Source organism: Coffea arabica, chromosome 4e (genome assembly GCF_036785885.1).
Source record: "Coffea arabica cultivar ET-39 chromosome 4e, Coffea Arabica ET-39 HiFi, whole genome shotgun sequence".
NCBI classification, from domain to species: Eukaryota; Viridiplantae; Streptophyta; class Magnoliopsida; order Gentianales; family Rubiaceae; genus Coffea; species Coffea arabica.
In genome coordinates, this window is record NC_092317.1 from 2,844,402 (window position 1) to 2,855,140 (window position 10,739).

The 10,739-nt window shown below is 33.9% G+C and overlaps 2 protein-coding genes across 2 annotated transcripts; both read right to left on the minus strand.

The window, feature by feature from the left end:
• Window positions 1–1,035: 1,035 nt before the first annotated feature.
• LOC113743058 (probable 2-oxoglutarate-dependent dioxygenase AOP1) lies at window positions 1,036–2,785 on the minus strand. Its single transcript, XM_027271125.2, has 3 exons — window positions 2,313–2,785; window positions 1,694–2,015; window positions 1,036–1,474 (listed from the first exon to the last, which is right to left on the minus strand). Exons 1-3 carry the CDS (start codon window positions 2,684–2,686, stop codon window positions 1,226–1,228), a joined length of 945 nt encoding a protein of 314 aa, XP_027126926.1. The 5' UTR covers window positions 2,687–2,785; the 3' UTR covers window positions 1,036–1,225.
• Window positions 2,786–4,970: 2,185 nt separating this feature from the next.
• On the minus strand, window positions 4,971–6,787 carry LOC113743055 (probable 2-oxoglutarate-dependent dioxygenase AOP1). Its single transcript, XM_027271122.2, has 3 exons — window positions 6,243–6,787; window positions 5,751–6,072; window positions 4,971–5,346 (listed from the first exon to the last, which is right to left on the minus strand). The coding sequence occupies exons 1-3, from the start codon at window positions 6,629–6,631 to the stop codon at window positions 5,101–5,103; spliced, it is 957 nt and encodes a 318-aa protein (XP_027126923.1). The 5' UTR covers window positions 6,632–6,787; the 3' UTR covers window positions 4,971–5,100.
• Between the last annotated feature and the right edge of the window lie 3,952 nt (window positions 6,788–10,739).

The window sequence follows — 10,739 nt, forward strand, 5'->3', positions numbered from 1 at the left end:
TAAAATGGTCCCCTTCAATTATAATTAGTGTCCATAAGGATAACTATTATGGTATTTAGAATCCAATTGTGATTTTTTTTTTCATGTCGCTTTATTTGTCTACAAGAGTATACATAGCTCTTTTTGTAAATGAATTCTGGTTACATCCCGAAGCACTAACCAATACGGTCCCCCCCTTCAATTATAACTAGTATATATATATACAGCAATCAATCGTATGATTTCTATCGTCATTTTAATAAGAAAGAAGAAATTGGAAGCCGTCCAGATAATATATACGGCCTCCATGACAAATTAATAGTTCAGAAATTCCTACGTACACTAATTAAAGAATACGTATAGACTATTTTCCCCATATTATAGCAGGAAAAAGGATAGCAGTCGGGATTGCCTCCATGACAAATTAATCCATTCTGAATGTTAAATGTCAAATAAAGTGAAAAAAAAAACTCCATCATTGACGTGCTAATCGAATTACCTCAAAAACATTATAGAATGTTAATGATGCCAGTGTATTCCGACATTTTTATACATACAAAAAACAAATAAATTATTACAATATTTTGATTTTTTTTTTGTGTGTGTGTCTAATGCCATTTCTATGCATAATCCTCCCAGCAAGATTTTGTGTTCAAAGAATTTTTTTGTAAATGTGTGTCGTTGAACTTTAGTTTAATTGAAACGAATTTCATCACAAGTAGGATCTTGTATCAGTAGTCATGGTAGAGGACTTGTTTTTTCTGTTCGATTGACAACGCATCACAACGATATTTTTCCAATATTGCTACCATATAATACATAAATTTGACAGGTGAAATATTTTTCCAACGATATTTTTTCTTTCTAAAAAAAAAAGAAGGAAGCAGAAGGCTAATTAATTACTTAGTTGAGGAGTAGCCAGGATTCAGGATTAATTACTAATACATATGTGATGAAATAAACCTTTTCCAGGCGACCCAAATTTTTAGGCCATAGATTGATGTATAGTAGTACGAGATCCTCCTTTCCTGATTCTTCATGTCATACGGAAATCTGTTGCTGCAATCATCTTTTTATGATCATACATTAATCGTAAATTTGGACTTGTAATATTACAGGAAATACACGACAAATCAAATCAAGAAAACACTGCAGATGTGGTTACATCAACCAAGAACTCCTAGATCGATGTAGCGTTTATTTAGTACAGCAACTTAAAGGAAGTACCACGACAACATAGACTTCTTCAAACGCCACAGAAATCTTTGAGGATGTTTTGTGATCTCCGTCCTTGGTCAGTGGCATAAAAGTTGAGTAAATCCACATGGACGAATGGTTTAAACTGCAGCGGCTTTTCATCATCAACTAATTCTTCTGGTACTTGCACCATCTTGCTGAGGAATGAGAACAGGGCTATTGTGTACCTTGTTTCTTTTCCATTTGCGTCCATGGTGACCTTATGGTTGGGAGAAAGCACCCTATCATTGCTCCAAGCCTAATCCCATGCCAAAATATTAGAAATTAGTACACATTACCTCGAAGATGCATGCAAACCTTTCATGACCGACAAGAATGATACATGTTATTCAACATGCTATTTGTTTATTTATTTATTTATTTGTGTTGCCTTTCGGCCTTGTGGTCTTAATGCAACAGATTCAATATGGTCTCGTGCATATTCAAGGAATAATTAATTCCCAGAGATCTATCAAACCTGGCAGGCATCCCCGGCCATGACAACAAATGATCTGGGAGGGAAATCAACGGTAATCCACTCACCATCCCTTGTCCTTATTTCCAAGCCAGAAATGTGATTTTGATAAAGAATGGTCAAGAAGCTCTTATCGGTATGAGATGGAAATGCCATGGTGGTCTCATTCACTTCTGGGGCTCTGTATTTAAGAAACCGAAGAAGATATGTGCTCGATTCTACATGAGAATCGCTGTGTTTCTCTACACCATAGCTTTCAAAAGCCATCTTTATTACCATTTCATCTAACTTCGCCACTGTCTTTGCAAATGAAAATGAACTTTCACTGAAAAAAAAAATTATAATACAGAAAGAAAATTGGTAAGTGCAACCAAAAAGAACTAGAATTCAATGTAAAGAGAATCAAAGATCAAGCATATATAAATAATTTAAAAAGAAAAAAAAAGTTGCATGGTATAATTTTTAGGTATATGAGCTAGTGTAAAGTTAGAATACTGGCTGGCACAAAGCGAGGTCCAAAAGAGTTCTAGCTCTGACTATGCGAGATGAGATACGTATAGACTGGCTCGGGATAAAATTGCACGAAAATAAATAAATCCATGAGAAGGAACAAAAAGTTTACCTGAAAGATTTATTTCCTTGAGGCCACATGAGATTGGTGAAGCTTTGTACTCCATCAAGAGTGGTGGCATAGTCAATCCCTAAGCCTTCATGGAGTGGAACGAAGGGAATTTGACCAACGTAGCCATGGTAAGGCTTTTCATTGGTATTTTGGACCTTAAGTTGGGTTGGGAGGTCAAATAAATCATCAGCTGCATGAAAGATGGCCTCGTCAAGTTCTTGGGAAATTTTGTCGTAAAGAGCTATAAAGCAGCCGTGGTTTTCAAGGGCATGCCGGATATCGTTGCATGCCAATGACCAACAGCTTGAACCTGGATTCAGTTCTTTGTTTGTAAAGTCCACAACAAGAAGATTTGTTGGTGTTACGGAACCCATAGTCTTAATATCTTGATTGATCAGAATTATTAATAGATTGTATAGAGGCAAGTTTGGCAAAGATTAGCGTTTCCCGAGCGGGTTCTTATAGAATTGGCCCGCAGGTTAATTGGAAATATATTTTTGATAGTCATATTGCACTTCATTACTTATATGGGTGTAGAATTATCTCTAGTTTAATGTTTTGATTTTCCTTGAGATCCTCTACGTACCGACTGAATCAAATATTAGCAGTATGATTTTGCATGAGATTGGGACACGACAATATTCATAATTCATCTGACGTATTAATGGGACCTGAATGTTTTAGAGAACAAAAGAAAATTAGGACCCAACTGATTGAGAATTCGATTACTCAGAAAGCTGAATTACAATTCTTAATCCAGTGAAGAATTTTGCATTAATTGTAGGATAGCATTGTACAGAAAGAGAGAGAGGCGTTCTTATTATTACTACTATTACTATGTTTTTTAACAAGAGAGGTGGTGCATCTTAGTTTTGAGTGATAAGAGAAAATTTTAGAAGAGTGAAAAATGAAATCTTTTGTTTCAAAAGAAATATGAAATCTTTTAACTTCTCTGTTTCCTTTGGTCAAGAGTGAAAATCATATTTGACAATCCAATGTTAGAAAGAGGGAGGCTCAAACAAAGGGAGCCCTCAAACAACGGATCGACCAGAAGGTTACCAAATGTAACAGCGACTTTTGTTCTTGCATAAGGCAGGAAAAGAGCAAAACTTTGATAAACGAAAAAGATAGCCAGTCATTAATCTTACAAAATATGCTGGCAATGGGTAGATTGGGGAAAATCTGCCTCTAATATGTTGTTAAGCAATTAAAAAAACAATTACATGTCGATCATTTGGATCATAACTTTTTTTGGGCACCTTATATCTTATATTTTAGTTTATTTATTATTTTTTTTTTTGGAGTATGTGAGGAGATAAGATGGGAGATTAGGAACTACATTTATGACTGGGAATGAAAAGGGAGTAATTAATTAGACAGTGACTCCATTGTGGTCCTGAAGAAGGAAAAGTTTTTTATGTTAAATGTTCTTGTCGGGGTCTCAAAAGCTACATTAACTAAGGTCAATGTGAGAATAAAAAGCAAGTTATTTCCTTGTCAAATGACCTATTAGCAGATAACTGCTGTATAAAAGTACATCATCCACACATTTATACCAGATAGTAATACATAGGATCATCAATAATGCCAGCCATTTTTTCCTTTGAAACCACATTCTACAAATAAGCATATATATATATATATATATATATATATATATATATGGAATTCTATTCCTGCATTTATGCCAAGAAACACAGAAAATAAGGCTTCCTACATATTTAGATTCAAAAGCTTGCTGCTTAAAAGAAGATGAAAATTATGATGAGGTAAACATGTACGTATGGCAATCTTCTTTTTCTCTAAATTAGTTTGAAGAGAGATTTTATGTATGGTCATAGTACTGGATCTCCCCACTAAAACGAAGAAAAAGCACCTCTATCACATTACCTCGAAGCATGTAAATTACCGCATGATCTTAATTCTTTTGAATCATCTAACCACTACTGCACATTTTATGGCAATAGTTTCTAATATGAAATCCTTTACTAAGTGGTTTTAGCCATTCATCAAGATGGAATGCGTGATAAGCTTGAATAATATCTTAAGATGTTTAATCATGTACATATAATTGAGAGATCCCAATCAAAAGATAGACACCGTAAAATAAAACACTTGAGTAGTTTCCGTTACATTGAGAAAACAAGTTCCAAGAAGGTTGCTCATGGATATGTGGTCAACGAAGCCAATCTGTGCCCGAAGCTGGTGTAAGGACAACATACCTTCTCTCTAAAATAGAACAGCAATTTTCTAACGTGTGGTAGGTGTCGGCAGAAAGATGAATGAGTGGTGGCAAATTAAAAGATAACTTAGAGAAGTTAGAAGCCGACGAAGAAGGATTGTGATAATTTATAACGTTGAGGTGGCAAAATTCGTTGCCTAGCTCCTACATCAGTTAGGATCAACAGATCAAAATTTAACTTTTTAATTGAAACTAAGAGTTGAGGAATTATGTCCTTTCCTCCTGAGCTCATCAACCCAAAGAATGATGTTGTTTTAGCTTGAGCATTGCGGATTAACGTCTCGAAGATTTAGCACTGCTACATCGCACTGTTGATGCAAATTCGTAGCAGGTCATGGAACTTTACTGAAAAAGTTCAAAGTTAAATTGTTAATTTTATACAATAATTATAATCATTCTTATTTGAATTACTCAAATTCTGGCAAATTAAAATCCCACAATTTTCACTGAAAAGAAGAAACTAAACAATAAGACAAGACGCAAGCCAACAACCACGATTTATTTCACTGTGCTAGACACAGATATCAAGTCACATTAACAAATGTCTCAAACACCACAGTAAGTTTTGAGGGCACACTCAAGCCTCCGGTTCTCCTCCTTGCTGAAAAAGCTGAGATATTCAAGGTGGTCAAATGGCTTGAATTGTAAGGGATGTTCATCATCGACCAGCTCTTGTGGTGTTTGTACAGTGCCATCCATGAATGAGAATTGTGCGATCGAATATCTTGGTCGTCCCTTCCCTTCCATAATCACTCGATGATGAGGAGATTTAATTCTGTTGTTGCTCCATGCCTAGTTGTCCGCGCAAAATAGTCATGCTAAAGAATTTCAATCTAATAAAAAATGGCAAAACAAACCCTGGAAAGCGATCAAGAAATAAGAATTCATAGCATGATAATTCTCTCTTCTCTTTTTTTTAAAAAAAATTTCCTTAACCTTACAATCTCTTATATAATGTTATCTTTCTTTCTTTGCCTTTTCTTGTCCGGATCTTTTGGGTTCCAAAGGGTAGGTTAAAATCATCACAAAATGTGGTTTATCGGGTTCTATGGCTGAAATCGACTATCTCTGAGATATATACTAGAGTGGGAAACTAACCATAGATTTAATTTTTTTTAACCGTCCAGTTACATGAAATTTTTCTACTCAAGTCAAGACATGCAGTGAAATGGTAGCAGTAGCAGATGATTACTTACCATGATTGCATCACCGGCCATGACTACAACACTTGAAGGTGAGAGATCAACACCGAAATATTCACCATCTTTGGCTTTTATCTCCAAACCATTAACTTGGTTTTGATGAATGGTTGACATAAAGCTCTTATCCGTATGCGAGACAAATCCCAATTTGGTCTCATTTTCTTTGGCTTCTCTATATTTCATCACTCGACTCAGATAGCCAACTGATTGCAGGTGGCTGTCACAATACTTTTCCACGCCATAGCTTTCAAATATCATTCTTACGACAATTTCTTCCAATTCTGCTGCCAATTTTGTGTAAGCAAGCAGCTTCTCACTGATTTAAAAAAAAAAAAAAAAAAAGCCATAATAATAATGGAGACCAAATAACTCAAAAAGTAAATGAACATGTACTGATAATCATAATCTCTAAATATATGCAGGTTGAGAACTTATCTTGAAAAAATTGTGAGGAAAATAAAAATAAAAAAATATATTGAATCGTACCTGAAGCCCTCATTTCCATTTGGCCACATGGCATAAGTGAAAGCTTGCATTCCTTCACTTGTATTGGCGTCATCAATTCCCATGCTTTCATAAAGAGGAACAACTGGGATTTGACCCACGTAGCCATACAAGGGTTTGCTGGATATGTTCTGCATTTTGGTTTGAGTGGGGAGATCAAACAGCTCCTCTAATGCACCGAAAACTGCATCTTGGAGTTGTGGGATTTTTTCATACGAGGCCACAAAGCTGCCATATTCTTCGAGGGCGGACATGACTTCTTTGCGTATCTTATTCCATGCTGTTGTCCCTGGTTTGAGGTTTTCCTTGGAAAAATCAATGGTGGGAAGTTTGTGCAGCGTCAGAGAACCCATTGGATTCAGTATTCTCATCAGATAATTACTTGATTTTTACTTAGTACTGAGATGAGACTGAGTTGCCTTTGTTCGTGTTCTTATAGAGTTACAGGTACCAAGAATTTATTCCAAGCCGTAGTAGGTTTAGCTAGAAGGTGACGGATTCCGTCTCATAACATGACAATGAGTGAATGATTGATTTCCGTCACCATTATCAGAATCTGAGGAATTATTGTGTTGATTAGGCATTAATGTTTCCACATAATATAAAAAAGAACAGGATAACTTAAATCTTTGCACTCGCATTTACATCTATCTATAAGGACAAACATTTTCCAGGAAAAATATGTACTGTGAATCCTTCATGTTTATTCAAATTTTATTTTTCACCATCAAGTTTTATTTGCACCACGGACAGACACTTTCCAGGGAAAATTGCACGCTTAATCCTTCATGCTTATTCAAATCTTATTTTGGTTATAATAATGATTTTTTTTTTCCTGATAACACAACTAGGAAACTAAAATGATAGGAGGACGAACGATAACACTATTACAAAATAATCACCAAGTATAATACTATTATATAATTATCTAAAATTCACACATAATGAGAGTTGAATCAAAATCTTCTAATTCTTGGGGTCTTAAAAGTTGACTACTAAACTAAACCAAGGTATGGTCGTAAACATTCTTAAATATCGACAATCTTTTTTTTATAAAGAGCATTAAATAACGTCAATTACATAGCTTCTTCGACCCATATGTTTTACATAATTCAGTCCCAGCAATTCTTGTTGATGCTCAATTGCTTAGAAGAGTCAGAACTAATTAAGGTTCCCATCTTGGAAGATTCTTGATCATAAATAGTTGGGACAATTTTTTGACAAAAATACTGTAACATTTTTTTTGATGTGATGTATGTGAAATAAAAGGGTAATTAAAAAATATATTGATGATACAAGTAAATCAGTGTGTGTAAATAAAATGCAAACCAATTATGGTTGTTGCTGCATGATTAGACTCTGGCTGGCTTTTACTACAAAACAAGACCAGGCATTGGGAATGAGACAATGAGCTAATTGCTCACCATCACTCTGATTATATCTTTGGTCTCTTTTGTAAAAAAAAAAAAAGAAAAAAAATTCTATGGTCCACTAGCTTTATCACCAATTATTATTGTAGTCGGAAAACAAATGGCATTTTCTACCAATAAACATCAACAAATGAGGACGTATCAAGTAGTATGGCTCTATCTATGATTTTTAATCATCCAGATTCCTTCAATTATATTTTGATTATGGACATTAACAAAACCCTAATATAACACTATAACAGCACACATCATATATATTCGCATCGCGAAGCATCTGGTGGAGGGAATGAATGTTCCCTTTTTTAATAAGATGTGGTACTGATTTCCACTTTGCTTGAACCATATATATATATATATATATATATATATATATATATATATATATATATATATATATATATATATATATATATATAGACACACACTCAAGTATATACAAATCGATTTTGGAAGCGTACAAAAGGGACTTATTTGGTTGAGAAAAAAATTTAACACAGAATCTGCTGCATTAATCTGGATCTATTTTTTTATTGTTGTATTTGATAATTGATATGCCAATGAGAGTGTGTACATCCACAAGCGGTTGATAAATCAGCATTGCTACGCTTAGGGGCTCGAACATGCAAAACATCCATTATCCTTGTCAATAATTTTGGTGGGCCATTGATTGATGTTTGTTTAATGAAGAGAATTAGAATCTAGAGCATCTCTCAAACAACTTTGTCCGTGATTAATTGTTTTTGAAAAATTCAAAAAAACTATCATTGTTTTTCAGAAAAATATTCGCTCTTCCGTTCCGAATAATTACTCTTAACTCCGATTTATGAGTGAGACAACATGCTAGTGATATCAAGAAGTAAATAAGGGAAAAAGATAAGTCAGAAATATTAGTGGATAAAGCTTTCCATAAAATTAGATGACATTAACCTGTCCCGAGTATTCATTTGCATTAGAGTTTTCTTTTTTCAGAATTTCCAAATATTTACCTCGTCGAAGATTAACTTATGGATTAACAATTGGAATCCACATAGCCCTTTGATTGAAGCAAAACGTCAGAGGTACCTTGGTATTAATTTGGCATGGTTTAAACAGTACTATACTCCCTGGCATCCTTTTATAGTGTGGTGGGATTGTTTTGGGGAGAATTCGAAGGCGTTTTTGCTTGTTACATATGGGATTTATGGTTGTTCTCAAGAACTTAAATAGTGAAATCAACATATTAACTATGGTTCTTTTATCAATATGGTTTGTTAATGTGCTTTTGCAGTGACTTTTTATATTTTATACACTATGGAGAGACGAATAGAAGGCTGCTCTGTGGAAGCACTGTGGCTGCAGATGCTACCATTCAATCAATTGTGCAGATGATTGGGAATATTGGGTAAATTAGGAGTTTAGTTAGAATGGAATTTTGCTCCTGACGTCTTTCCTTCGAATCAGATTATAGTGCAGGAGTTTTACTGCTTTGTCACTGCATATTGCTTTTTCTAATAAAAGTTTATTATTCGCCCATGAAAAAAAGAAAGGGTCAATATCAAAGCAGTACATCATATATATAGGACAACCGTAAAATTACATTAAAAAAGAAAATTTTGGAAAATACCATGTAATTGTAGGAAGATAATGGAAATTATGCTTATTTGATGAATTTCTTGAAGGGCATAATCCTAAAATCCAAAAAAAAAAAAAATTCTATCCTAGTTTTGTTTAATAGGAAAAAAAAAAAAAGGAAAAGACGACCAAAAATTTTATGGCTTTCATGGGTTCAAGTTTCTTCCATACACAGATATGCGCATCCATCCAAGTCTGCTTTTCCAAAGCCGAGTCCGTTCATCAATTTTGGGCGATAAGTGTGGCTCGAAATGGACAAGCTGCTTGCTTCGTACTGGTTTTTCCAACCCATCCAAGGTAATTCTGACGTGGCTCAGTGGGCTTATGAAAAATTGCATGATATGAGACACTTATGAAGTTTTCTAACTTTATTTGATGTTGGACTGGCCTAGTACTAACCTCAAACCCATTTCAGCTTCTAGGTCCACAGATCTTGCAAGTTAGTTTTATTCTTCTGCTTCTTGGTCCTAGCAATTTCTTCTGCGATATTTCTAAATATCTTCACAAGTTTAATCCATTTTTGTTTCGATAACAAGGGAGGGAGTGCCCGTGCATCATGCGAGTATTTGGTGTTTGTAATTAATTAAAGAGAATTTTAAGATAGCTATTTGTTGGTGGTTGTGTTGTTATTTTGTGGATCTTTGAAAGTATTTAAACTGGTAGGAGAGTAAGTAAATAAAGATAAAAGTGGAATATCATACTAAATGATAATATTTCATAGCACATGTTTCACTAATAGATTGTCTGCAAAAACCATTTAAGTTTCCATTTCTTTAGATTATTATTCAATTTTCATTTCACAAATTACAGGTAATTTCATTAGCTATATGTCTATTATTAGGGTTAAAATGTTAATCAACATGTTGATCAATAAGGAAAGTCATTTAAGTTTCCCTTTTTTCAGATTATTATTCAATTTACGTTTCATGGATTATAAGTAATTTCATTAGTTATATGTATGTTCTTGGGGTTAAAATTCAAAGCCACACTCATTCTTATATAGTGTGAGGTTTTGTTTCGCATCTTTTTGGTTTCTTTTTGGTTCATCTTTTTAGTCTTTTTGCAGCAATTTTAGGTTTGTTTATTTGTATAAGAAAGCATTCATTATTGTTCTATAATATAAAAAAGTACTTATTGAAGTTGTTTGCTTGAAATAGTTTCTACAAATTCATCACTGCATAAGGAAATCAAACTATTTCTATTACCTTTGCTTAATTAGAAGGTATATGTGAAACACTATCAATATCAATAGTTTAGAAGCTGTTTATTCTATTAATTAATTAGTGGTTAAACAATTCAAACTCAAATCAGCAGTATATCATGTAACCTACCAATTTACAATGCTTCACTAACAAATTACTATCAAAATGAATTCTATCTATAAATCACTCACTACATGCAGTAAAAAATACACCATAACTGAACTAATTAAGATGTT

What these genes read in the sequence shown, in the direction of transcription:
- LOC113743055 (XM_027271122.2), bottom strand. Translation starts at nt 6,631, where the DNA reads ATGAGAATACTGAATCCAATGGGTTCTCTGACGCTGCACAAACTTCCC. An exon ending in AATGGAAATGAGGGCTTCAG is followed by an intron (nt 6,073 to 6,242) that starts GTACGATTCAAT and finishes TTTTTAAATCAG; the next exon opens with TGAGAAGCTGCTTGCTTACA. An exon ending in TGGCCGGTGATGCAATCATG is followed by an intron (nt 5,347 to 5,750) that starts GTAAGTAATCAT and finishes GCGGACAACTAG; the next exon opens with GCATGGAGCAACAACAGAAT.
- LOC113743058 (XM_027271125.2), bottom strand. Translation starts at nt 2,686, where the DNA reads ATGGGTTCCGTAACACCAACAAATCTTCTTGTTGTGGACTTTACAAAC. An exon ending in CAAGGAAATAAATCTTTCAG is followed by an intron (nt 2,016 to 2,312) that starts GTAAACTTTTTG and finishes TTTTTTTTTCAG; the next exon opens with TGAAAGTTCATTTTCATTTG. An exon ending in TGGCCGGGGATGCCTGCCAG is followed by an intron (nt 1,475 to 1,693) that starts GTTTGATAGATC and finishes GCATGGGATTAG; the next exon opens with GCTTGGAGCAATGATAGGGT.